At 58.3% G+C, this 25,850-nt stretch overlaps 10 protein-coding genes across 10 annotated transcripts; 5 read left to right on the top strand and 5 right to left on the bottom strand.

The window, feature by feature from the left end:
- Window positions 1–467: 467 nt before the first annotated feature.
- Window positions 468–1,631, top strand: VDBG_05768 (conserved hypothetical protein; the record flags this gene model as incomplete). Its single annotated transcript, XM_003004609.1, has 3 exons — window positions 468–749; window positions 975–1,197; window positions 1,265–1,631. 3 exons carry the CDS (start codon window positions 565–567, stop codon window positions 1,271–1,273), a joined length of 417 nt encoding a protein of 138 aa, XP_003004655.1.
- Window positions 1,632–3,684: 2,053 nt separating this feature from the next.
- Window positions 3,685–4,254, bottom strand: VDBG_05767 (ATP-binding protein; the record flags this gene model as incomplete). Its single annotated transcript, XM_003004608.1, has 1 exon — window positions 3,685–4,254. The coding sequence occupies one exon, from the start codon at window positions 4,252–4,254 to the stop codon at window positions 3,685–3,687; it is 570 nt and encodes a 189-aa protein (XP_003004654.1).
- Window positions 4,255–5,769: 1,515 nt separating this feature from the next.
- On the bottom strand, window positions 5,770–6,374 carry VDBG_05766 (DJ-1/PfpI family protein; the record flags this gene model as incomplete). The annotated part of the gene is made up of 2 exons (XM_003004607.1): window positions 5,770–6,192; window positions 6,255–6,374. The coding sequence occupies 2 exons, from the start codon at window positions 6,372–6,374 to the stop codon at window positions 5,770–5,772; spliced, it is 543 nt and encodes a 180-aa protein (XP_003004653.1).
- Window positions 6,375–7,327: 953 nt separating this feature from the next.
- On the top strand, window positions 7,328–10,539 carry VDBG_05765 (conserved hypothetical protein; the record flags this gene model as incomplete). The annotated part of the gene is made up of 2 exons (XM_003004606.1): window positions 7,328–8,704; window positions 8,755–10,539. The coding sequence occupies 2 exons, from the start codon at window positions 7,328–7,330 to the stop codon at window positions 10,537–10,539; spliced, it is 3,162 nt and encodes a 1,053-aa protein (XP_003004652.1).
- Window positions 10,540–11,880: 1,341 nt separating this feature from the next.
- Window positions 11,881–15,728, bottom strand: VDBG_05764 (serine/threonine-protein kinase ssp1; the record flags this gene model as incomplete). The annotated part of the gene is made up of 2 exons (XM_003004605.1): window positions 11,881–15,352; window positions 15,433–15,728. 2 exons carry the CDS (start codon window positions 15,726–15,728, stop codon window positions 11,881–11,883), a joined length of 3,768 nt encoding a protein of 1,255 aa, XP_003004651.1.
- A 492-nt stretch (window positions 15,729–16,220) lies between these two features.
- On the top strand, window positions 16,221–16,879 carry VDBG_05763 (predicted protein; the record flags this gene model as incomplete). Its single annotated transcript, XM_003004604.1, has 2 exons — window positions 16,221–16,343; window positions 16,655–16,879. The coding sequence occupies 2 exons, from the start codon at window positions 16,221–16,223 to the stop codon at window positions 16,877–16,879; spliced, it is 348 nt and encodes a 115-aa protein (XP_003004650.1).
- A 2,016-nt stretch (window positions 16,880–18,895) lies between these two features.
- VDBG_05762 (predicted protein) lies at window positions 18,896–20,442 on the top strand (the record flags this gene model as incomplete). The annotated part of the gene is made up of 3 exons (XM_003004603.1): window positions 18,896–19,027; window positions 19,416–19,826; window positions 20,386–20,442. 3 exons carry the CDS (start codon window positions 18,896–18,898, stop codon window positions 20,440–20,442), a joined length of 600 nt encoding a protein of 199 aa, XP_003004649.1.
- Window positions 20,443–20,929: 487 nt separating this feature from the next.
- VDBG_05761 (hypothetical protein) lies at window positions 20,930–21,839 on the bottom strand (the record flags this gene model as incomplete). Its single annotated transcript, XM_003004602.1, has 2 exons — window positions 20,930–21,238; window positions 21,312–21,839. The coding sequence occupies one exon, from the start codon at window positions 21,837–21,839 to the stop codon at window positions 21,555–21,557; it is 285 nt and encodes a 94-aa protein (XP_003004648.1).
- Window positions 21,840–22,580: 741 nt separating this feature from the next.
- VDBG_05760 (lipoyltransferase) lies at window positions 22,581–24,068 on the bottom strand (the record flags this gene model as incomplete). The annotated part of the gene is made up of 2 exons (XM_003004601.1): window positions 22,581–22,811; window positions 23,061–24,068. 2 exons carry the CDS (start codon window positions 24,066–24,068, stop codon window positions 22,581–22,583), a joined length of 1,239 nt encoding a protein of 412 aa, XP_003004647.1.
- Window positions 24,069–24,556: 488 nt separating this feature from the next.
- Window positions 24,557–25,001, top strand: VDBG_05759 (chorismate synthase; the record flags this gene model as incomplete). Its single annotated transcript, XM_003004600.1, has 2 exons — window positions 24,557–24,591; window positions 24,674–25,001. 2 exons carry the CDS (start codon window positions 24,557–24,559, stop codon window positions 24,999–25,001), a joined length of 363 nt encoding a protein of 120 aa, XP_003004646.1.
- Window positions 25,002–25,850: the final 849 nt, after the last annotated feature.

The raw sequence follows: 25,850 nt of genomic DNA, 5'->3' as shown, positions 1-25,850 counted from the left end.
ATTCGTACCGTTGTGGAGAGTACGCTCCCGCCCAGGATGCTACTCAGTGCGCGTCCGGTGGACTCCCCTCCACCCTTCCCACCACCACTTACTCCCCCCCCCCCCCTGGACTTCAACCCCATGTCCATGCATGGGTTGATGATGGGCTGGGCTCATCGCTGTTCGGGCTGCTCATGACTGCTTGCTCGCTCGCTACTACCGTAGTGTACAGTCAGTCTCTCTCCGCTTCCTCCAGTTCACCCGTCGACCCGCCGGCCGCCGTCTCTCGCCCACCCAACGGGTCCACGAGGGAAGGTGGTGGTGCGCCTCGTCCTGGGTGTGTGCTGCTCCTCCTGCTCGTCTCCTCCATCCATGGTCCTCGCTCTCTCTCCATGACCACCCCTGTCACGGCACCGGTTGATTAGGATTATATATGGGCAGCTCGCAACCCGCTCCCACACCACCTTTTTCCTTCTCTTCCCTCCATCACCGACTTCCTACCAGATCAATCTTCAAGCCAACCTCCTTAGGACCTCAGTCGATCGACCTGCCCCGTGTCAGCATCACTTTCACCCAACCGTCAAAATGAAGGCCGCCGTCATCCTCTCCCTCGCTAGCCTTGCCTTCGGCTCGGTCCTCGAGCAGCGTGCCTGCGCTGGCAACAACTGCAACCGTCAGGTCACCGGTACCCGCGCCGGCCTCCTGCCCCTCACCGCGCGCCAGGCCGACTGCTCCAGCTTCCAGCTGACCGTCGTCACCCCCTCGCCCACGTATGTTTATGAGTTGCCTTTTCCTTCTACTCTCTCGAAGATGCACCGGTCGAAATTCTGCGGGAGCCAGCAAGAGGAGGATATCAAGAGGGAAGGTCGCATGAGAGGGATAGGGAACCGCCCAGACGTGGCTTCACAGGACATCGGGAGCCCCTAGATCACGTTTTTCTCTCAGCAGCAGACAGACTTTCGAGGAACCGAACAGAGCACTAACACACATCGCAGCACCGTCACCGTCACCGTCACCGAGGAGCCCGCCGCCAAGCTCAAGCGCAACGTCGTTGAGGCCCGCCAGGCCACCTCCGTCCCCACCAACGTCCCTGCCTACGCCTCGTCTTGCGACGCCGTCAAGTACGCCTCTGCTTGCGACTGCTGGGGTATCACCGCCGCCGTCTCCACCGCCCCTACCCCTACCGTCACCGTCACCACCACCGTCGACTACTGCGAGGTGAGCATCATCCCGTCATCGTGACTCCCCCTTGATGTCGACCCAGCAAAGCTAACAACCGCCGCAGGACCTGTAAACGGCTCGCCCGTCGGTCTAGTGTTCGAGATGGAGCGGAGCGGGTGAGAAGTCTCCCTTGCAGCCCACGCCTCTCCGGCCGTTGTTCATATGAAACCTCGGAAAGGGGGTTCTTTGGCTCGGAGGGTTGTCGTGGGATGTTGCGGCGGGGATGGATCACACGGGGGGGCAACGGGTGTGGTTCGAGAATTGTTACGATTGCAAAGAAAAACAGTTATGACCTGAATTAGCGAACGTTGGCATCTCCGCGCGACGAAAGGCTTCACAGGCCGGACTCGGCGGATCCGCGTTCGCTATTGATATCACATTCGGTGTAATGATTATACAAAAACTAATTCACCCACCTGTTGCCTTCTTTTACATATTGTTTCGCATTTGCATGGCTTGCTGGAACGAGTTCTGCTGAGGCGGTCACTCACAGTGTTATGCTCATGACATGACGATGACGAAAGCTGTGAAAGTGTTCAAGAAAGTCTCAGATGTTGGTTGATACACAAAAAGGGGGCCACGCAATCGAGACAAGAAGAAGACGAAGCGAGCAAGCTTAGTGTGTGTGAGAAGAGTTGCAATCGGAACATGCCATCTCAATCCAATCTCACTTCGCTCAGTTGGCGCGGGCGGTTCGGCGCTGGCCGGGGGTTCCTCCGAGTTGGCCGGAGTCGACCAGTCTCGCCCTACATGTACATGTGTTACCACTGGCGAGTCATCTACCGTGCCAAAAAAGCTAGCTCCTGGAGCCTGAGAAGCTCGTATCGCCGCTGCAACGTCGGCCATGTTGTGCAACATGGAAGCGACCCGCCAGCGTAACGCCTCGCGGCCTCTCCGTCTGTTCGGCACAAGGGGCATGATCGTATCAGCCTCAGTTTGCGACGTGAGCGACCAATGTTCCCTTTGTCTTTTACGTCTGACCATCAGCCCTTTCTCAGATCGTCTTTGTTCCCAACCCCTGTCTTCCTCTCCCGATCCCCGTCAAGGCGATGAGCGGCACGACCTATTGTCCTGACTTGGATCACTCGACCATCCCCAGCCGCCCGCATATCCGCGCCTGTAGGCAATGCAACCCCCTCCGGAAGCATTGGCCATTTCATCCGAACCCACAGCCGCGCCCGTCGTTCTGTTCTGCGTCCCCCCTCTCGCGTGGTTCTGCTTCAGGGGACAAGACACTCACACGTCCCATCTCTCCCCCCTTCTCCCGTGTCAATCAACAAGGCTTGTTCCCGTCGCCCCCCCCCCCCCACCCTCTCTCCCCTGGACCACACATGTGGGCAGTGCTGGCTGGGTGCAACTCCAATTTACCCAGAATTGGCTCCCCCTTCCCCGGGACACACTTACCGACGGCCGGGCCTACCTCTGCGCAGGTCATAAATGGTAACTCGTGAGCCGTGGGCGTGTGAAGACTGCGGAGGCCCCCATCCCATCCCAAGCAACGCGATCCTTTCCAAAAAGGATCTCCTTCCGTGCCTTCGCAGCATTAGCGAGTTTGCGGGGGGAGGGATCTGGTTTGCGTCGACTTTTGATTTGTTCTTTCTCTCTTGTCCCGTCGGTCTCTGCATGGCGATAGCCCGACAGCCAGGCACAGGATAGTCCCAATCGACGGCATGGTGCGCAATTTGAAGCGCCGATTCAATCAATCGAGCGTCGCTTGCGAGATGGCCATGCGTCTCCCCCTCCTTGTTGGGGGGAATTGGTATTGATGGCGGGGAGGGGGGGGGGGTTCCACGCTGCCGATCTCGAGGTGTTCATGCAGCTCTCGCTCCCCCTCCCGACTTTGCGGAGATGGCCTCTTTGCGCAGAAGGGTTGCTCGGGAACTCGGTGCATCATGCTGCGCAACCTCGTCCTGCTGCCCGGATACCGTCACCAAGTGCTCTGCTGTAGGTGTGGTCGCTCGTCCGAGTTGCGCTCGCGAGTAGTGCGGCATGAGACTCCTTGGGGGATCACCAGTTTCTTTGCCCATCCGCGTGCCCGGTGGTGCTACCTGCTGTCAATTGATCGCTCGCCATGTCGCAGCATGTACCTGTGTTCAGCTGCGACGGCTGCGAGCCGGATCGGCGTCTTCTGAGGGGCAGACTCCACGTGCTATATCATCTGCAGGCCACCCGAGACATTGTCTGAGTCTCGTGGTCGGGGCAAAGACGATCAATCGCGGAGACGGCTTGCGCTCCAAATTGTCCCAGCGGTCGCTGGCTGATTGCTGCGCAAGTGTAGCTGAGCTGGCAGCTGTGTCTGATACGAGTGTCAAGCGTCTTTTTTATACTTACAGAAACACAAGGTTAACAATACTGACGGCAATGATACGGACGACAACGATAAAAATACTGCTACGTTTCCAACTTGAGTACGAACAACCTGACTGGTCGGTCGCATCTCCGGTCTGAGCTATGTCTCCATGAACCCCCCTTCGCACCCCGGGTTCAACGTCCATTCAAACACTTCAAAACATCGTCCCGCCGGTCCTCGAGGTCTCCGATAGACTGAACGATAATGACATTGCTGTCCGGCCGGCACGGGTTCTCCATGCGCTCCCTGAAGCGCGCCTCGGCTTCGGCCCCGTTTTTGATAGCCCCAGCATCGCGAGGCGCGACGTCGATGCCCGTCCTCTGGCTCCTCAGCGGCACCCTCGCGCGCAAGCGCCGGTCCAGCACGGCAAGGTCGTCGACCCGGCACTCGACATACCAATACTCGTACCCGTGCTGTTCGGCGAGCGCGCGGCCCCGGCCCAGCGTCTCCGCGTAGTTGCACGTGCTGTCCATGACGACGCTGCGCGCCTGCCGCATGGCGTCTTCGGCGAGCGCCCAGCCGATGCCGTAGGCGAGCTGGGCGGCGCTGTCGAACGCGGTCCCGTGCGCGAGAATCGTCGAGCGGATGACGTCGTGGTCGAAGACGACGGCGTCGGTCGACTTGGCGAGCAGCCGGGCGAGCGTGCTCTTGCCGGAGCCCGGGGCCCCTGACATTTGGATGTACAGTTTTCGTTGTTGCGCCATGTCTGATGTGGTGTGTGGTGCGTGGTGTGTGGTGAGGGCTTTGGTTTCTGTGATTGTGACCTGAATCTGGCGTTTTTTGTATTGTATAAAGAATGACGGTGTGGTGTGGAGTTGAGGCTGAAGCTATTGCTGCTTAGCATTGCCCTGTGATGATTGGGGAAGTGGACGATTGCGATCTTGCACATCACTCTTATGCTTAGCGCACTTTTACTATGTCAAATGCTTTAAAATCATAATGTTGCCAAGGTGTATTTGAAATAGCAACACTGTCAACCAGGTAGAAGGTTAGAAGATCATTTTTTATCCCACTTTGACATGATGGAAAGATCAATTAAAAGCTGGCCCTTGATTTGTTGTTTTTGTAGCTTTAAGCTGGCAAGGTAAAGATGTGTATGCACAGTATATCAGATGCCTTGCTTCGTGTACTAGAGTTTAAAATATTACACTATCATGAAGATCGTCAAACATGGTTTTTTTGCTATGAGTTGGATTGTCTCGCCAAATTCGCTCTGGGCCTCAAACCGCAATTATGAACTCGATCTATTGCCTGATGTAGAGTGCATGCGTTGGAAGTATGAGCATTCCTTCGATGAGGTGTGTAACGCTGAGCAGAAAATTAGTGTTCCTCTCAGCATCTAATGCTGCGACTCGTACCATGAGATCTATTCTTGGCGGCTTGCCTGGGTTCAAGTGAAGGAGGAGAGTAACCACCGAACAGTGAGTCCGCAAAAGCAGGCTAAGATGCTCGATCAAATGCATTGCTCGGCGCCGCAGGTGTCCTCTCTAAAGCTGTTGTCCATGCCCATTAGACCTCTCACACCCTACGCAACTAGGAGCCATGAGGTACATCAAATCGGGGCACTCGTATGAGGATGCTAAAGCGTCTTGTCCAGGGTCTTCTGAAGCCTCTTGTCCAAGGTCTTCAGACGCCCCTTTCCCGGTTGATTGCTCAACCTGACAGCCTAGTCCCCAAGAGTATCTGGCTCGCCTCTTGAGAGGCCTAGGCTCTAGTTTAGAGGCCCCGTGAGCCTCGGCCGCGGACTTTGTATCTTGTCGTTCTTGTCGCTCTTATCGCAGAAAATCGAGATGGTACGGGCCAGTATGTGTAGCGTTCGCCTTGATACTATGGGCAAGAAGCTCTAGCGTGGGACTGTAGGGGACTTTGATGCGGGTCATTGGGTGCCATTTCATAATTCTCAGTTGTCTGACGTGTATTACGGGTATGTATTGTCGATACAGGCTAGTAGAGGACAGCTCGGATAGATTGACTCCAGGTGAGGGCAGACATACACCAAGCGGCCATTTTCTCTGACCTTGAAATTAGTCGAGAAAGATCACTCCTCGTATTGAGCATTTAGTTAGATGCAAATGCCTTATGGAACACGTGTGAAGGCACAACCCAATCGGTACCGCTGCTGAACATCGTTTCAAGACCTCAGGCAAGGACCAGTCGTTCCTCCGTCGTAGCCCGGCACCGCGAGAGAGCTTAACCGAAAGCCATCGCCCCGCCACTCTCTACGCATCTCTATAATCAACATCACGGTTCGGCCAAGCCCCAATATCTGCCATCACCCCCGCAAGGCTCCCCTCCTGACGGCCCCACTGCTCGCGCACAAACGCAGACACCATGTCGGCGCCGTTCAGCAGGGCGCCGCTCGTCCACAGCTTCCCGTCCCGAACCCAGCGCTTCTCGAGCCACGTCGAGCCCGGGTTCGTTTCGCGCAGTTGCCCGAGCATGAAGCGCGGCGCCGTGACCGTCTTGCCGTCGAGGATGCCCGCCTGGAGAGGGGCCATGAGGCCGCCGCAGATGGTGAGGAAGGCGGCGCTGGCGTCGTAGGCTTTCCGGATGTACGCGAGCTCCACGGCGCTGGGCGTGTAGCTGGGATGATGGGCACCCATCAGGACAATGTCGAGGGGCGGACACGTGTCGAAGGTGTCCTGCTACTGCGTCAGCGGGCGGGGGGCACATTGGAGGGGCCAGGTTATTGCGAGACACGCACGGTTGGGTTCATCGATATGCTACTGGTCAGGCGACAGGGACGGTTCGTCTCGGAGACCCAGTGGAACTCCATGTCGAGGGCCTGGGCTTTGAGCTCGGGAGGCAGGAAGGCGTCCGGCATGGGGTCGGTGAAGTGCTTGCTCACGCCGTGGATGAGGTCGATGGGAGCAACATCAAGGATCTCGGTCTCGCTGGCTTGTCGTCAGAGGGCAACGACTTCTCGAAAGCCATTGGGAACGGAGAGTTTCGACTTGCCTGTTGAGCAGAATGACGCCGAGATGGATGGTGCGGTCGGGCTTCGAGAGGTTCAGAGCAGCTGCCATGCCGGGGAGTGATGCTTCGAACGAAGGATAGAATGTTCAGCTGTGTCCTGGGGTGTCTTGTCGAATGAAATACCATGCTCGACATATTTTTCTCTGTTATTTTATATTCTACACTTCTCATGAGACATGCTAGTTGCGATGAGTATTTTGCTTTCTGTTCCGAGCTGCAGCGGTGGCCGCCATGCTAGTCTCTTGAGCCATCGTGTCCAGCGCTAGGATGCGAATCCTCAGGCTTCATCGTATGTACGGGAGAGGAATAGAGGCCCCAGAGGCCCCAGAGGCCCCAGAGGCCCCAGAGGCCCCAGAGGCACGCCAAAACCGTCTGACGTCGTCTCGGCTTCGGGGATTTGGTAGGTCGCAGTGTCTCTTGTAACTCCGGGGCTGCTCGGATGCTCCAAGGTATGGCGTTGAGCATCGATACACCGGTATCTAGGTACTGGCCCAAGGTACCTTACCTAATAAGGTACCTAAGGTAAGGTAAGTACCTACCTACCTACATTCTACATAGGCAGGGCCTCATGCATGTGAATGAGAGCGATAAGATAAAGGATCGGGGCCCACATTCGTCGGCCCCGATCCACAGCAGACAGACGCTCACTTCGAGTATGTGTTGGCATGCAAATCGCGATCCTAGTGGTATCAAGACATAGTCTGTTCCGACGACGTCCATCGGCGTCATGTTCACGGAGAAATCAGAGTTCAAGAAGCGGTCTTTTCAGAGAACCCCAATTTGGCCGTTGATGATGGCGCCATGCGCTGGCAGATGATGATAGGCGGGGACTGGGTCGATTGGCGGGGCAACCAGAGTAAACACAGCGGCGGGATGCGCCTGCCCGCCTGCCCGCCTGCACCTGCACCTGCACCTGCACCTGCACCTCTGCCCAACCACCTGCGCTGCTGGTACCTGCACGCGTACCTGTACCTCACCGCTCTCGACAAGACATCAGACCTTGCCCTTGCGGCACACACTCCTCAGCATTGCCGTCAGACGTTCCCTCATCCCGCCGTCGCCGTCCGACACAGCTCGTTCGCTGTACAGATACACCGACTTGGATCTACAACCCCTCGAGACCAGCTCTCTGACTCGTTGCTTTTTGCCTTTGCTGTTGCCGTTGCCGCTGCCGTTGCTGTTGCTGCAGACAACCGCCCGGACAACAAACACCACCCTGTCCGCCCCTCCACCACCTACTCCAACGGCTCAATGCCTCGAGCTGGCTTTAGCGATTTTGACTTTGACATTCATGTCGACCCATCCTGCCTGAGCACGCCCATGGAAGATCACACACCAGCCTCCCAGGACGACAGCTACAGGGCCGAACCCGCAACGCCAGCAACCGATGGTACGAGCCATCAGTACGAGAAGGCTGGTCTCGTAGCCAGTTTGCCCCATCAGTCACAGGACGACAGCCTCGACATGTCAGCCCACGACCCGTCCATCGACACGGCAGACTTCGCAGACCACGACGACCGCCGCGTCTCGGGTCGAACCGACGCCCTCATCCACGCTGCCGCCCAAGCAGTCGTCCATCAGATCGAGCGCAACCGCCATGGCGAGACGGAGGAGGAACACTCTGTGCTGAGCTCCCACGTCAATGACAATGACACGGTGGAGGGGACCGAGGTCAGCTACGTCACCGAGACGGACGGCGACCGCCGAGACTCTCGCAACTCGCGCGACTTTCGCAACTCGCGCGGATCCTTCGTCTCGGAATCACAGGCCAGCCGCCACGACAGTGATTCGCACGACGACCGCGCTGGCGACAGCTCTTCACACCACGAGGCCGACTCGGAAGTGTTCAGCGACCGCAGCGCCCGGAGCTCGCTCGGCTCCTTCGAAGGATCTCTGCACAATGGCATGAAGCTCCTCAAGAGGAGCCAACACGTCGACGACGAAGACGAGACGCGCACCGAGCACTCCCGTATCTCGGACTTCTCCCATTACGACCCACGAGAATTCCAACCTACACTTCGAAGCACCCCACGCCCAGCTTTCCACTCCACCTCAGACGTCCGCGCCCTCCAAATGTCCTCGCCTGCTCCCTCGGTCTTTGGTGGCTCCCCTCGATCCTCGAAACGCCCACACATGCCCACCATCTCCCCGCCTCGGCAGCCCCTCCATGTCGGCCCAGTATTCACCCAAGGGCCGCACCACGCCTTCCCGCCTGAAGCCCCCGCAAGACGACGCCCCCGCTCGTGCTCCTGCACGCCACACTGTTGCCGCTACGTTGGCCCTGGGCCGATGTCCTCGAGGCAGCACCGTCGGACGTTCTCTCTCCCGAGGCCAAAACCTTGCGTGACTACTGGCGCCGCCTGCACGACCGCCTCGACGACACCGTCTGCGACCGCGGCGTCCTTCTACCCCACCCTCAGAACGACTTTGAAGTCCTCGAGGAGCGTCTGCTGGACGCCCTCGACTTGCCCCTTCGCCGCCGTGCCCGAATCCTCGAGTGCGGACATTATCTCGGGCCTTCCAACGAGGCAACCCTCACCGAAGATCTCGACAGCGAGGAGGAGGACGAGCCGGAGCTCCGCTCTCGCCAGAGCAGTTCACTCCCGAGGAAGAGCCTGCACGGGCAGACGCACTGGTGCACCACCTGCCATCACGAGATCAAGTTTGAGCCCCTGGGCCCCGGCAAGATCTTCCGCGTCAAGGTGTACGCCAGCAACGGTCTCATGAAGGCGGGTGCCTGGGACGCCTGCTGGAAGGAGATGGAGCGTGTCGACGTTGAGATAGAGCCCATCATCGAGGGTAGCGTGCTGGACGAGCTGGAAAGACTTGCCATCGAGCAACGAGAGGCTGCCGAAGCCGCCGAGCGCGAGGCTGACGAGGCCGCTGAAGCCGAGGCCGCCGAGGCTGCCCTCATCGAGAGCTCCATGATGGAGAGTGGCTACACTGAGCATGCTGCCCTGCCAGCTCTGGCCATGGCATCACCCCTCCCGGCCATCAGCCCTGCTGAGCCAACACCGCTCTCCTCGGATACCGTCTCCCGTCACGACCAACTCGAAGAGCGTCGTTTCCGCGACGAAGCCCGTATGCGGGAAATCTACGGCGACACCCCTCAGCCAACCATGTCTCACACAGGGTCAACCGAACCGACTCCGGACAGCTATATCCCGGGCCCTACCCCCGTCTCGCCGTCAGAAGAAGCCCGTGCCCGACGTGAAGCAAGGCGTGAGGCCGCTCCACCGCCCCTTCAGAACGCTTCTCTCCCCGAGCTCCTTCTCGAGGCCGCACGCGTGATGCTGCAGGATCGGAAGAATGTGGCTCTCGTGCTCTTGACCTTGCTCGTCCTCTTCTTGGCTGTCAAGCCGCCTGTCCGCGATGACATGCGCATGTACGATTGGGAGAGCAAAATACCTCACAACGATGCTGGCATGCCCGAGGTCGTCGAGATCAAGACAGTGGCCGCAGCACCGGCAATCCAGCCAGTCGTGGAACCTGCTGTTCAACCTGTCGTGGAACCAGCCGACACATCCTCATCCGCCGTGATCGAGCCGAACACGGCACAGGATCCCTGCCAGACGCCCAGCGCAGCCACCGCCGCCGACGTCAGGCCTGAGGCTGGCGCTCCGGTCGACGAAACTGTCACCTCCCGCGAAGTCGTCCGTGTCGTCGAGACGGTCACAGAGACCGAGACCGTCAAGGCCTTTGTCACAGAGGAAGCACCGTCTCCCTCGACGGTGCCCACCGAAGCTGCGCAGCCTGCACCAGAGGAAGAGCAGGTCCAACTCGAGCACAACGACGCTTCAGGAAGCGGCTCGTCCGGCGACGCGCCAGCGGCGTCTGTCGTCGACGGCGAGGACGATGCAGAACCGCGACTCGTACCCGAAGAGGTCGATGCGTCTAGCCTAGCGTCCGAGCCCGAGGTCGACACCGAAGCCGAGACTGGCTCTGCCGACGATACCGCCGGGCAGCAGCGCCAGGAGGAGCAGCATGGCGAGCAGGACAAGCAGGAGCTATAAGGCTCAACGGGATATGACGTTATGGATGGCACGGATTGTTTGGCATGATGACGACTCGCGAGGATACCACAATTGCAACAGGCCGGCGTGCGCGCGAGATGGACAAGAAGAAATACGACAACATTTGGGCCCCCTCCTCTTTTCTAAATCATGGGACCCTGTCATTTTCTATTTCTTTGTAGATTTGTCTGCTGACGGCCACGCTCGGGCAGCACACGGCACACATGTAGCGTAGTAATTAACTGATGATTCCACCAATGTGCCCCACCATCCCTGACCGTCCAATCTGTCTCTTCACATGGCAGCATCCAAACGAGTGCGCCTAGAAGTTTCATCTGTCACAGGCATCAAAGGAACAATCTTCGTGGGTAAGGGATCGTCGATCCACTCTATTGATGTTGATACGACTACGCTAATCAGAGACGCCAGTCTCGCAAATCCGTCACATCCCAATCCCATCCCGCTCATCCATCTGGTATCGTAGACCCCGCTGAGAGTTTCCCTCCTTCATTACAGTTGGCAGCCCCCTTGGGCCGCCAAAGATGGGATATATGCAATGCAAGATAACCGCACAACAAACAACCTGCCCTCTCCGCCCTGCTCGGCATCCCGTTCCTCTCAAGTCATGTAAGTCCATCCCTCTCCGTCCAGCCGTTGCCCAGCTCCCCAAGGCAGCATGTACGCAACCCCATCAGGGGCGCCTGGGGCCCGGCCCGGCTTCATTCCATCATCCTGCGTATAATCGTCACAAATTGCCCATCCCCATCCGTTGCACCGTCCGCTCCCACTGACAATCTGTCGCAATGAAGGAGACGCCCGAGGAATAAAATAGAAGAAAGAAGAAGAAAAAAGAAGAAGAGGAAAGTAGAGAGATGAGTGGTTGGTTCTCTCGCAGGCTCCGTCCTGCGTTGCTGTCCCGTTGGCCCTTCTTGGAAGAGGGGTCCGGTGATCCAAACAGATTTCTTGAGGCAAAATGACCTTCCCAATCTGGTGGTGCCCTTTGGCAGGGCGTGAACGAAGCACGGCTTGAAAAGGAAAATGTCCGCGCCAGTTCTACATGTTTTCAAACAGTCTGCCTCCTCCTTGATTAGAAATCTCCGCGGCTCTTCTCTCGAGGTGCCTGCGGTTGCAATATGATTGCATGCTGTCTGATGCGATGAGGTCAAGTGAGACGGCCGTCTACCAAAATGCAGATGCCCTCTCCGCGTCTGAACGCAATGGTGGCGCAAACAGAGGCGTTTCCATGCCGGCTTGTTTGGCATGTTGGTTGATAGTAGAGAATAGGTAGAGAAATGTGGGGAGGTTCGGTGTGGTTTGAAAATGCTCGGTTGGTTTGTGCGTTCACTCGGGTTGAGATGACGTGTCATTGACGGCGTATCTTTTGGCTGTCTCGGTGCTGGCTATACTAGCGTTTGTATCCCTCCGGCGTGGTTCAAAATGAGGTTTGCTGATGCTGGTAGTGGGGGCCTTCTTCTTTTTCGCGTTGAACATGAAAATGCCATCACTGTCGCTATCATCGTCATCATCGTCGGCAGGTCGCATCTCCGGCGTTGAGGCAAAGCTCCGAAGCGGGCTCGGCACATCAAGCTGAACCGCGATGACACCACTATCGAAAGACTGTTGCTCAAGGTGTTCAATAGGGAACCCGGCAACAGGTTCCTTGGCGAAAGCAGGCGGCGTCAGAGAATCGGTCGTCTCTAAAATGTCGGGGCGACCGCTCAGGGCTTTCGAGTCAACAGGTTCAGACTCTTGATCAGCCGACACAGAGCTCGCACCGCTCAGAAGAGCGGGCAATGACGGGTCTGAGTGGAAGACAAGCATCTGCTCCTTTGATGGGCATGCGCTCGACGACATGGGGCTGGCAACTTCGCTAGGACTGGTGAGCGGTGTCGTCAGACCAGCCATTGACGTAGATCTCGACGACTTGCACGTTTCCATGGTGCTACCCCTGGACACTGGCGGGGGGTTCTCGTCATCGGGCGATGGCGGACAAGGAATGTCGGCGGGATCAAAGACGGGCGTCTCTCTGGCGTCCAACAATTGATCAGTCAGGTTACGCTGGTATTCGTCCACCTGCTTTTTGATGAGACCCTCCTTAGCCCTGGCAAAAGATTCGGGTGTCGAGGTGTTGTATGACCGAGGCGGCGGCGTCTGTGCGTCAGGCACGTCCTGTGGGCGATCCGTGCGGTGTGCCGTTGCTGGTCGTTCATCGAACAAGGCGGGACCCTTTCGACCGTCGAGTATATTCGAATCAGAGTGAGGTTGACCATGCTGATATCCAGTAATGGCTTGTGATGAAAAGAATAATGGCGATGCGAGTGATGGGTTGTTCTCCCTCACGGCTTTGCCCAGATCGACCGAGCGTACAGGTCGGGGTCGACTCGGTGTCCGGTGGACAGTGCCGGGTGCCATTGCATTGCTGATCCCGACCTGAGGTGCAGCTCGCTTGTCAGCGCTTGCAAAGAGGCTGCGATCGACCGAGTGAGACCGAGAGGCATCGTCCAGGCCATGTTGATCAACGTAGCGCTGTTTCTTAGGTTCGTACATGGCAGCCGCGGGCGATGAAGGGACAGTCTGAGGACCGGCCAAGGCAGCTGTCAAAGCCAGGAAGCTGTTGCCGATGCTGGTGTGGAGTTGCTTGTTCGCTGGCCTGTAGACTGAAGCACCACTCTTCTTCGAGTCATACGAAGCGGGCCATTCTTCGTTGCTAGCATCCCGAACGCTCCTTCCCTTCTGACTTGACGATGCGCTCTGCGAAGGCTGCGCGATGGCAGTGGCAAGAGGATCGTACGCCGAGTCAGAGGGACTGTCATCTACACTTTGCGACAGAGGGTGATCTGGCGTAGCAGAGTAGATACCGGCGAAGTAGTCATCGCTCTTGAGACTTTTCCGCCGCAGATCCCGCGGGTTGGTGATGGGCACGGCAGCATGGGCAACGTTGCTTTCACCGGCAGAGCTAGCCACACTGCTGGTTGCCCGTTTGCGTGATCTGCTATCACCGCGCTCGCTGACCAGGGGATGCATGACCTTGCCGACGGCCTTCTTGACGACCGAGCGGGCCCGCTCGAGGAAGGTGATTGGGACGACGGCATGCGCGGTTTCTTTGGCGTCAACTTGCACCCTCCGACCCTGTGATGGGCGTGCCGGGTCTGTTTCATCGATCCAGGCAATCGGGTTCGATATTCCCTGGACAACCCAAGGATGGCGCTTAATGTCACGCAGCCTGACGCGCTTGTCTGGGCTCTTGGTGAACATGAGCCTCAAGAGGTCGTAGAGTAGATTGTCAATCTCTTCGTAAACAAGCTCGTTGTCGTCCCGATAGGGTTTCTTATTCTGGCGCTTGTATAACGAGTTCTCGTCGGGGCTGGTAGACGGGTCTACAGGCCGCAGGCGCTGGCGAGGGATGAAGACGTCCTCGGTAGCAATCTTCTTGAACATGGCCCACTCATCTTCTGCTTGGAAGGGGATGCGTGCGAAAACAAGGCAGTACAAGGTGACGCCAAGGGACCAGATATCAATCTGTTCAGAGATCCTCGGCTGCTCAACGCGGTCCGCGTCTGTGTAACAGAGCTCGGGCGCGAAGAAGGCAGGTGTGCCCACGGTCTTGGCCAGTTCAAGATCGTCATCAAAGTCTTGGGCCTCCGACTCGGACACGGCCTCGTCGTCAGGCTCACCATCTCGAATGGGGCGGCCAAAGTACGAGACACCAAAGTCGGAAATCTTGACACGGTGATCCTTTGTCCACAACAGATTGGCCGGCTTAATGTCTCTATGCACAACACCCTGGTAGTGCAGGTACTCTAAGCCAAGTACGGTGTCTCGGAATACAGACCTTGCTTGCTCGAGAGTGAAGCAAGGAACGTAAGAAAAGTCGTCAGCGAAGGGGTCGTGGGTGCGGGGGTTCCAGTCGATGGACGACATGTGGGAGATGATGGAATCCGCCATGCTGGGGGAGCGGCCACGGAAAGCCCGCTCCTCGATGTAGGCCCCATACATGGTGCCGTCCAGGGCCGCAGAGGAGCCTTGGTTGCTCGAATGGAGGGGGCCGGGGGTCTCCATATCGCTGCCGTCGGGTGAGGCCGACAGGTCCGGGGGAGGTTGGTTCATCGACTTGACAGACTGCGTCCTGGAAGGGGCGCGGGATGTGGCGCGAGAAGCACGTAGCGAGCTGGGAAGAGATACATCGCCGGGCAGTCTATCGAAGAGGGCAAGATCGTCATTGGACGGGACGCGGGACTGAGAGGCGTTGCTGCCGTCATCGGCAATACCGTGTTCGATGCTCCAGTAGTCGTGCGGGCCTGCGTTCGCCTGCGACATCTTGGCCCTCTTGAGGTCCTTGATGGCCTGACGCCTCTCAAGGAAGAGGTCATATTGTTCCTCCTCAGGAGTCGGGGCTTCACCGCGCATCTCACGCTCGATTCGGCGGCGTTCATGCATGCAAATGTGTGGCAGGCCCTTCTTGCGCCAGACAACCTCGCCGAGCTCGACGTGTTCGAGGATGAGGTAAATCTTCTTCAGCTCGGGGTCGTCAATGATTTCGAGGAGGGAAACGACGTTTGGATGGCGCATCTTCTTCAGAATGGCAATCTCTCGCATCGTCTTGTCCTGGGGGGACATGGCAGCAACCTTGCCCAGGCGTCGGCGCTTGGAGTAGCGGGGAATGATCTTGATGGCCACATTGTCGCCCGTCTCGAGGTTCCTGGCTAGCTTGACCTTGCCGTGCATGCCTCGGCCGATTTCTTCGATGACCTCATACTGGTTGATGAGTTTCCGGCCTGTGATGCTGTCTGAATCGATCAGGGCCTTGTGCGTCCTGCGACGTGTGTTAGCAACAATGCAAGGTCGAGACGAAAAAGAGAAGATTTCGGCGGCTGAGTGTCCATCTACACGTACTCTCTAACTTTGTGGTGCTGAAGCGGATGGAGGTAAGGACTGGAAACCTCTTGAACGGGAGTGTTCGAGTCGGAGGCGGCATGACCAGGGTAGTTGTGCCTCGGGCGAGGATTCGAGGGGCTGAAGAGGCCTGGCGAACTCATGGGGGTGCTCGCTGCCGTTCGCAGAGGGGGCGTTGGAGATGTGGAAGGAGGGGGGATCAGGGCGTGAAGGTGGGCGAGATGAAGGTGGCGGGAGGGTTGAGGCTGGTGGGGCGGCGGCGGCTGCTGCTGCTGCTGAGAGGAATTCGATTCCATGATGCAGTGTTGGACTGGAGAGTGTAGAGGAGTGAGTGACGATTCGACATCATGTATGGTTGTGACGCGGGGAAGCACGGCAAAGGGCGGCGCGCGCGGCGGCCGGAGAAGCGAAAGGCGGCAGTCGGGCGGTTTGTTCAGGCAGCCATGGTCGCGAGCCGTACTGGAATCGAGTCGAAGTCCAAGTTTTTTGTCGGAGAAAGAAAAAAAGGAAGAGGGGCGAAGCGAAGGGGAGGGTTGAAGAGTCGTGGTAGAGAGGGACACTCGCGTGAGAGCGACGATGGTGGTTTGTAGATGGGAGAAAATTGGGTTCCGCAGATTGGTGTCACCGGAGGAGCTGCGAAGTGCTGAGTGCTGGGGCAGGTCGAGTCAAAGTGTTGAAGGACGACGAGGGAGGTGCAGTGGGGTAGGTGCTTCTAAGTGTGTGAGAGAGAGAGCGAGAGAGAGAAGGAGGGTCAGGTTAGCCAGGCTGGCCAGGCTCAGGAAAGACAAATGCTGAACCAGAAGGTGGGCTGGGCTGGGCTTGGTGGGCTGGTGGGCGGGTGGGCTGGCAGCGCTGCACTCTGCAGGTGCACGCTGCGGCCTAGCGGGCAAAGACGGGTGGGGACCAAGCCGGTACGTATCGGGCTGGCACAGGCACGAATGGAGTCTGGCACCGTGCTAATGCAGTACATGCATCAGTAGCCTCTGGGTAGCTGCGGCTGCTCCTTGGTGGTGGAGTGGGTGCGGTATGGAGGCTGGAGACTTTGAGGAGGAGTGAATCAAAGTAGGCCGTGTTGAGCACTCCCGTAGTCTTCATCCGCACTATATGGGCCTTCTCCTGTGGATGCGGAGGTACCAGGACGCAGTGAGTTAGACAGGTAGATAAGTAGATAGGTAGGTTGGATATGAGAGACAAAGTCCTGTGCGCCAAACGCCATTCGCAGAGAAGCAGGCAGAACAGCGGAAGAGGCAAGAGGCAAGAGGCGAAGAAGGAGGATACAATCTCAGTCATCCATGCCACATGTCTCTGTACCTACCAACGTCTCGTCATCTTCTTCTTCCTCCTCTTCTGTCTTCGTCTTCTCCTGCCTCCGCATCCCAACTCTCGTCGCACCCCTTCTACCAAGCTTGCCATTGCCACTGGCAACGACTCATCTTACATCATCTGAGGTTGCATTGGAGGGGCATCACATCGCGCTATGAGCGGGAGGATGCGACACCTACCTCGAGCGACCTGGAGTGGACGGGGGGGGGAGGAGGCGCGCTCGGTCGTCCTGCCTGCACCTTGCGCCTGCAACTGCGCATGGTATTCCCCAGAATGTGACTGCTCATAATCTCTGGGGCCAGTTGAAGGACAGTGCGCTGTTCTAACCACACTGGTCCTGCCGTGAGCCAGTGGCCTTGGCATCGCCCAATGCCAAGTGTACACTGAGCAGCTTCACTCAATGTGGTTGACGTAGTGGTGGGCTCACAGGCGGAGCCCGTCTGGGTCGCTCCTGCAGAGAGAGACCAGGGAGGCGCTGACTGGGTGGACACTCGGTCCATGTACCTACAGTACAGGCAGGGGCCCCTTGAGGCCTTATCGTGCCAGGACCATGTGTCTCTCCTCTTTCATTGGCTGAGGGGGTTGTGACTGCCACAATCTACGGGTCTCCTCAGCCGGACATCGCTGCTTTCCTCTTTCTGACGCTGCTTTTCCGCGTTAGGTCAAGCCTCACGCTCCTCCGCCCGCCGTCGTCTCGTCTCGCCGTGACATTTCTGGTGAGACTCGAGTGTCCAGTATTGTCAGTCCACCACTAACCAACCCTTGGACCATCAAGTCTTCGCGATCTTTAAACTCCCGCCATCTCCGCGGCCAGGTTGGAAACCCCCCCCTTGTCGCGTGTGTCACCTCATCAATCATCATGCCAGGCGTCAACGAACAAGGCTCGGGTCCTGATATCAATCTGTCGATCAGGCCTTGGCTTGATTCTTGTTGGAAACCTGGCTTGGCGAGCGTGCATTCGTTTAGCGAGCAGAATAGCGAGCAAAAGACAGACGAGACCAGCGCCCGACATCGGCAGCATCGGCCGCCACCAGCAGCAACCGAAAAAAAACCCCCAACATGGCTCTTTAACAGTCATGCCCAACAAAGCAAAACAAAGCAAAACTAAGGTCCTGTCGATCCCATCAATTGACAAACAGCAGCCAAGCTTCCTTTGGGCAAAAGCACCTGCTCGCTCGCCTTCCGTCGCCCATCGCCCGTCCCCCGTCACCAGTCACCCGTGTCGTCGTACCAAGCCGAACTCCTCCTTACATCCCGTTCGCCAGCGCCGTACTGCTGAGCTCGCCTATACTTGTCCATGCTCACTGCCTTTGCCGAGCTGCCCTGCGAGTACAAGCCCATGGCCAGAAATAACGTTCAATGGACATCGTCGTCCTAGGTTACCAAGCTGCTTCTGCATCGCGTGCGGCGGGAACACAGCCTCCCCTCATTGGACCATATGGACGCCAACCCATCCGCACCCTGGGTGCCACGCCCAACCTATCCGATTCCCAGTAGCCCAAGCCAGGCTTTGTCCTGCAGCACCTATTAGCCCGAGCAGCAGGGAGAGAGAGCCCGAGATAGGGGCGCCGCACCCCCAATTCGATCGAGCGAGGTCAGATCATGTCACGACGATGCGGCCTCTTTTTCACGCGTTTTTCTCTTGATCAGGTCGTCTGCAGGTCAGCCGTCCACACCCTTCTGGCAAAACAGCATTGTGATTCCATCTGAGGTTAAAAGCTCTTGCGACACTAATCTCGGCATGATAGCTGAAGCCTGCAGCGACCAAAGCAGGTTGATCGGCCCCTTTGCCCGTCTGCCGATGCCTGCCTATCCACTCTGAAGCCCAGGATCGACCTGCATCGTCGTATGGACCATCCTCTCGTCACAACCTCGGGCAGTGTGTGCCTAATCATGTTTATGTGTCTCCGTGTTGCTGCATGCTGCTGCTCCTGCCACTGCCACCTCGTCTTCTTCACAATTCGGCCGCATGTTCTCCAAGACCAGGGGAACAGGTTCGCAATGAACCTTGGCCTGGAGGTTGGTTGGGATCGTCAAGTCCGCATCGTGCTCTACCGTCGTCTGCCCCATAAGTGCCCCTCCATCACCCGGCAACAGAGCAGGGCAAGGCAAGGAACATGCAGCAGGTGCAGGCAGTACCATGTACTTCACCTTGTATGACCTGCCACGACTACTAACGACAGAGCAACTTTCGAACAAGTTTCCGACGCCATTGCCGCCTCTAATGCTAGACCGGCGCGTCACAGAGATTGACGACACGACCACCATGAGCGTAAGTCACCTTCCTTCACCCAACCAACACAAGGGTCAAGCGTACCGAGTCTATCGACCCCCAGAGAGCGCTTTTGCCTGAGTTCGTAGGTTGGCCAAGATCACAAAGCACACGGTGCTGAACCCCCCCCCCTCCGCCCCCCCCTCCGCCCCCTGAGTCGTCGTGTCGATCAAGGCCGCCGCACCCTTGCCTATCGACGCCGAGGTGTTTTAGCGTTCTGATAGCGGCAGCGCGGCCCATGGTTCGTGACCAGGTACCCCGGTCTGTGCCCTCTGTTATACCCTTGATTTCCCTTACGTTTTCCTGGACTCTCAACCAGCGGAGACAAAAGTCCACTGCCGGGTTTTCACAGACCACTGCTTGTCGGCTATGATCTATATGGTTGCAGTGCCAGTTGCATCTCATCTTCATGCTTGATGTCTATGCCAAAACATGCAATGCTTCAATGACCACTGGATTCTTGAAACGCTACAGGGGACCTACAGGAATGACTTGTCAGGAGGCAGACAGAGGACTCGCGCCCTACATCGGCAAGCAATGGTCCGATGGTGTATGGAAGCAAGCGCCTGCATATCAAAGACTAACAACATCAGACATGCGTGGCAGCACCGGAATCGCCGCGGGCGGTACGCACCAGCGATGCTTGCGAGAACAGCTGCCGGGGCGAGCTCACGATGTTCTTCGTTTGCACTGTCAAAGGCGAAGGGGACGTGACAGTCTAGACCTGTCATATCCTGCCTGTGCGCCATGGCCGGGTCTGGCCCGGTCGTGGATCACAAAAGCAGCAGGGGCCACTATCGTGAGTTGGCCCCCTCTTCCGCAGACTCACGATGGCTTCGCATTTCGTCCCAAAGAGGGAATGACCGCCCTGTGCAAAACGCACTTGTCGTGACATGGCACAACATGGCACGGTACGGCAAAGAATGAAGGTTGCTGTGTTCTTCGCCTTTTCCCCCACACAGTTTCTTGAGCTCGCCGCGACAAGACATGTGGAATGGCTTCGATTTGCATCAATCCACGCGCCTTAATGGCTCCTATCCAAGATCGTCGGCTTCTCTTGTGCCCGGTGATTAGGGTGCAACATTTGCGCTCTGGTTTCGTGGGGAAGTCTATCTTTCCCGCCCAATGTGTGTGCGAAGTTTAGCCAATTCACAAATCCCACTCGCGTCACATTCCAGCAGTTCGGTCGCCTCTGTCTTCATACCGATGGTATTCACAACTTGAACGGGAGCTAGTAACCGCCCGCCCGCCATGCGTTTCGGCGAATGTAGCTCAGCTGTCATAGGAGAGCCCTCCACGGGGAAACGAGAGCTAAATCGGGGAAGAAAGAGCTAGACGAAGAACTTCCTGTCCCTCAGTTCGCCAAGTCCATGTACTTGGTCTTCTTCTCAAAGAAAGGACTACATGAGGAATAGGGGATGACAGGGATCAGAACCTCGTCGCAAGCCAGCCCCGCGTGATATTGCCTTAGACGGGCTCTGCTGCACCACCGCGATGTGACTGCTCACATTCCGGCGGGTACAACCTCCGTGGACTTGTCTCGTCACTCTTTTAGACTTTCTTCACATTTGTCGGCATGTGCTTATCACGTTTCTAACCGTCACCACTGGATTGTTGGTGGCTGACGGGTCCTTGGCCCATTGCGCGCCCTCGTTGAAGCCGGTGAGCGATGCTTCAGCAGGTCATTTGTAAGCCATGGCCCTCAGCCTGAGTCTGTTTTGCTTTTGTAGCGCGCTCTTGGTATGCCACACCGCCCTGGCTGAGCTGGAAGGATGTGGCACACGAGTTGACTGGTAACGCACCAGTTATGCGTCGGCATGCCAGCCTTGAATTGTACGGCCGCAGCCCAACGAACAAGAAGAATAGAAAAGAAAACACTGCGGTGGCTCGATCGGCTTGCACAGCTACCATGCATGCAATACATCGAATCGAAGGACGTCCCGTCTCTACCTGTAGCCTGGCTCCGCGTGGTGGTGCGCTATGCCAGGAAAGAAAGAAGCAACCTGTGTATGCGATCGACACGCGCAAGGGGGAAATGGGACAATGTGGAGGGGCCACGACCAACATCGATTCGCCCAAGTTGCAGCCATCAACAAAGAGGGATGGTGCCGATTTGGTTACGCCGGTCGGACCATGGTCCGCCTTGTGATTGGCAAGGCGTCGACTGTCGAAGGAGGAACGGCGATGTGATGCAGCGAGTCCGATGCTACCCTGCTCTCAACTTCCTGTGGAGGGCGAACATGGGCCAAGCAGGACACCCGTGCGGCCTCTGAGTGGTTCTCACCTCCAAGGCTCATCCTGGCGACCACTGCCTGCGCTCCGAGATGTGGTGATTAGCCTTGCATCGATCTAGGAGGCTGACAATATGCTGCTGCGCGTCATTTGCCATTTTCAACCACAAAGGATATACTCTCTCGACGTTTATTCCACGAGACGAGGGCTGCATAGGCGTCATGATGGAAGTAAGATGGCCAGGTTTGTGATCCCAATACGAACGCACCCTCACCGGATCCGCCGCCTGCAATACTCACAACGCCCGTTTCAGGCCTAGATGCAAGACATGACGGCCAGAACTGGTCTTGTGCAAAGGAGAAAAGACGGCAGCCACACCTTCTTGCGACGCCGCGCGCTCGTAATATTGGCAGCCAGTCACTCCATCTTGCGCTCCAGGTCTCTCAAGGTGGGTGTCGTGAGCAATCTTCAGCCAGCCAGCCTTGGATGCATTCGGCGAAGGATGTGTGAGGGAGTAATCTGTCGATGACGCCGCACACGTAGTGGCGCAGCCGCACCCCGACTTGTTGGTGGTGGGCATTCATGTCTCACTCTGGGCTGAACCCATGAGCGCAGCGGCAACACACTTGGTACAGGGACTCTATTCACTTGGCCATGTCGCCTGTTCTGCCAAAGAAGAAACGAGCCATCCCCCTTAATACAAAAATCCCGGTTCTCTTGGGACATCCGCGGGCAGTGCACCACTCACAACTGCTCGCCCGGCTGGGTGGCCACTCGGGCCCCGCTTCGGCACTAGCCAAGAGTGTCTCACTACCTTTGCAGCTTTCTCGCGTGCCAGGGTCCAATGATACATACGGAACGGGTGTTGACCGAGGTTTGCGGATCGCGCGGGGAGGCGGCTTGTGAGAACCTCCTGACAACCAAGTGCGTGATCCCCCTTTATTGACAATATGCTGATGAGGCGGCCCTCCTCCGGGGGGGGGGGGGGGGGGCTCAGGCACGGAGAAGATGTTGCGTGCGAACGATGACGATATCATGATGGTCGCCTCGCAAGCTCCGTTACGACTATATGCGGCAGATGATCGATGGATCCAACTGGGGCGCTCCTCAGATGCAAGCTCGTGACGGGTAACAGACCCTACTGATGTGAACAAATTGCGCGTCGTGCTTTTTCTTTGTCTCAGAACATGGTGCCGGTGTCATTGCCACGATGATGGCCTGATTCTTTCCAACACTGGGCATGCTAGCGATATCATACAAGTAGCAGTACAAGAATATGTGTGTATGTGTCACGGCGCACGCATACACCTCGCGAACAGGTTCACCGACCGCCACCGGCGCCTAAAAGGCCGTTGAGCCAGGAGCCGATCGCCGAGGCCCGATCGCTGTTGACGCCGCCTCCGCGAAGGCGCTCCACCCAGTCGTTGACGTCGTGTATTTTGGCATCGGTAAGCGATGCGACTGACCACTTTTCGCCCGCAGGCGACGTGCTGCCGAGGACGAAGCTCTGTAGCACGCCCTGGCGAGCCTCGAAGCTCAGGTTGAACTGTCGCTGTCAGCCGTGTTTGAGAGAACGGCGGTCTTTCTCGCAAGGGTCATGCGAGGGAAAGTAGCTACTCACATCGTCAGGCAGCGTTGGCCTCGGCCTCGGGTCGTCCTCCGTAGGCCGAGTCGAGAAGGAAAAGAGTGGCGTCTGTCCGTAGAGCCAGTCTCTCGACTAATGTTGCGACGGGACGATTAGCAGTCTACGAGGGACGGGGGTTCACACGTTGCAGCCCTGGCGGGTGGTGCCAAAGCTCACCTGCAGCTCCTTCATGCCCTTTCGCACGCTCTCCAACTCAGCGGCGTCCTCATCCACCTCAGCAATGACGTCAAAGGCACCATACATGGCGCCAAACTCGCGGACAACGGCGCCCTCAAACTCCTCGTTGCCGACGCCGACGTTGCGCACCGGCGAGCGCACACTCTCGACGCCGCGGCCCTTGATGAAGGGCTCGGCGGGCGACCGCAGCATCTGCCCGATGGAACCGAGGTTCGGCGACGACAGCAGACACGTGCCGTGATGCAGCGACCGCAACCTCGTTAGTTTGTACGCCGACCCAGACACCTTGAACGTCGCCTTGCCGTCCTCGGGCCCCTTGTTGGCGGCGCAGGTCTCGGGCGCCGGGGCCGACGAGGCCTGCGGCGGTGCCCTGACACCAGCCTTGCCAGCGTCAGCGTCGGCGCCGACGTCTACGACAATGTCGTGGCGGCAGTTGACGCGGGCGCCGGGAACGCCGAGACCACGGAGGGCGCGCACGACCATCTCGGCGTGGCGGTCGCGGTCGAAGGCGGCAGGCGGGCAGATGACACTAAAGTTGACGTTGCCGGCATCATGGAAGACGCTGCCGCCGCCGGAGCGTCGTCTCACGAGGGTGACACCGGCGGTGTGACCGTCCTTGCCGTCGTCTCCTCGGCCTTGGGTTGCGGGGCGGGGGACGTAGGCGTGCAGCAGGGGCAGGTTGAGCTCGAGCCAGGGGTTCTGGTTGCGGCCTATGACGACGCTGGGGCGATTCGTGTACAGGAAGAGCACGGTGGACTCGGAGGGGGTCGTCTGGAGGAGGTGGTGCTCTATGGACAGGTTGAGGAGGGGGTCCGACGAGCGGGAGATGTAGACTTGGGTTCTGGCGGTTGCGGCAGAGGCGAGGGGCGAGGGTCGCCTGGGAGACGGCGAGGCGGAGAATGGCCTGGATGAGTGGAAGAGAGACCGTGCTCTCAGGGGCCGACGGGAGATGAGCCTCATGGTGAAGGCTGGTGTTGAGGAGAGCATTGTCATGGTGTGTTGTGGCGTCTCATGATGATCGGGGGATCTGGGCGGCTGTCAGCTTCGTCGATTGCAGGATGTATGAGGTGTGACGGTCTATTGACAGACATTGGCGAGGGAACTGTGCTGGTGTTCCGACACGATGAGAAAAGTCGACCCAGATCGCGAGAATGATGATGGGATGTCCGTGAAGGTTGGACCCCTGGACATCGACCCGATGCGTGTATGCGTTTAAGCACAGACCCACGAATCGTGTATCAGAACACAACTACCGGGCCCACCGCTGTACAGGGGCGGACCCCTCCCCCGCCGCGATCGGCTCGGCGGCACCCCCAAAGGAAAGCGCACCCCCCTGCTCAGTTGCTGTTGCCATTGCTGAATCTTCGTTGAGTCACGACACCTGGAACCTCTACCTCCGTTTCTTCTTCTTCTTCTTCTCCCCTATCCTTTCTCTTCATCTCCCTCACCACACACCAGCAGACATCAGAGTCATCATGTCGACGTTCGGAACCTACTTCAAGGTCACCACGTGAGTCAATTGACAGACTGGACATATTTTACATAGCCACTTCCGCCTCCGCCAAACACAAGAGCTGACAATGATTTCCCAGCTACGGCGAGTCCCACGGCAAATCCGTCGGCGTCATCGTCGATGGTGTGCCCCCTGGTCTCGCCCTCGACGAGTCCGACATTCAGCCCCAGCTTACACGTCGCCGTCCCGGCCAGTCTGCCATCACAACACCCCGCAATGAGAAGGACCGCGTCACCATCCAGTCCGGCACCGAGTTTGGCTACACCCTGGGCACACCGCTTGGCATGCTCGTGCCCAACGAGGACCAGCGGCCCAAGGATTACGGCAACAAGACGATGGACCGTTTCCCGCGTCCCTCGCACGCCGACTGGACCTACCTCACAAGTACGGCATCAAGGCTTCTCTGAGCGCCGCTCCTCGGCGCGCGAGACCATTGCCCGCGTCGCCGCTGGCGCCGTTGCCGAAAAGTACCTGCGCGAGGCCTACCGGCACCGAGATCACGGCCTTCACGACGAGCGTCGGCAACGTCCACCTCTTCCCGCCGACCCCTGAGCACCCCTCGCCCTCGACGAACCCCGCCTTCCTCTCGCTGCTGCAGACCATCGACCGCGCCACCGTCGACAAGTTCCTTCCCGTGCGCTGCCCGCACACCGAGACGTCCGAGGCCATGAACGACTACATTGCCGGCTTCCGCGACCGTGATGACTCGATCGGCGGCACCGTCACCTGCGTCATCAAGAACCCGCCCGCCGGCCTCGGCGAGCCTTGCTTCGACAAGCTCGAGGCCCTGCTCGCCCACGCCATGCTCAGCATCCCGGCAACCAAGGGCTTCGAGATCGGCTCGGGCTTTGCCGGCTGCGAGGTCCCCGGCTCGACGCACAACGACGCCTTTATCCGCGCCCCTGAGGACGACGCCCGCGCTGCCGCCGAGACGGCCCGCCTCGGCATCCCGCGCTCTAAGCTCACGACCAAGACCAACTTTAGCGGCGGTATCCAGGGCGGGCATCTCCAACGGCGCCCCCATCTACTTCCGCGTCGCCTTCAAGCCCGCCGCCACCATTGGCCAGGACCAGACGACGGCCACCTACGACGGCGAGGAGGGTGGCGTCCTCGCCGCCAAGGGGCGGAACGATCCCTGCGTCGTGCCCCGCGCCATCCCCATCGTCGAGGGCATGGCCGCCATTGTCATCATGGACGCCCTCATGGCCCAGCACGCCCGCCAGATGACGAGGAGCCTGCTGCCGCCTGTCAAGAAG

This window comes from Verticillium alfalfae, genomic scaffold (genome assembly GCF_000150825.1).
Source record: "Verticillium alfalfae VaMs.102 supercont1.6 genomic scaffold, whole genome shotgun sequence".
Taxonomy (NCBI): domain Eukaryota; kingdom Fungi; phylum Ascomycota; class Sordariomycetes; order Glomerellales; family Plectosphaerellaceae; genus Verticillium; species Verticillium alfalfae.
This window is presented reverse-complemented; position numbering and strand designations above follow the sequence as displayed.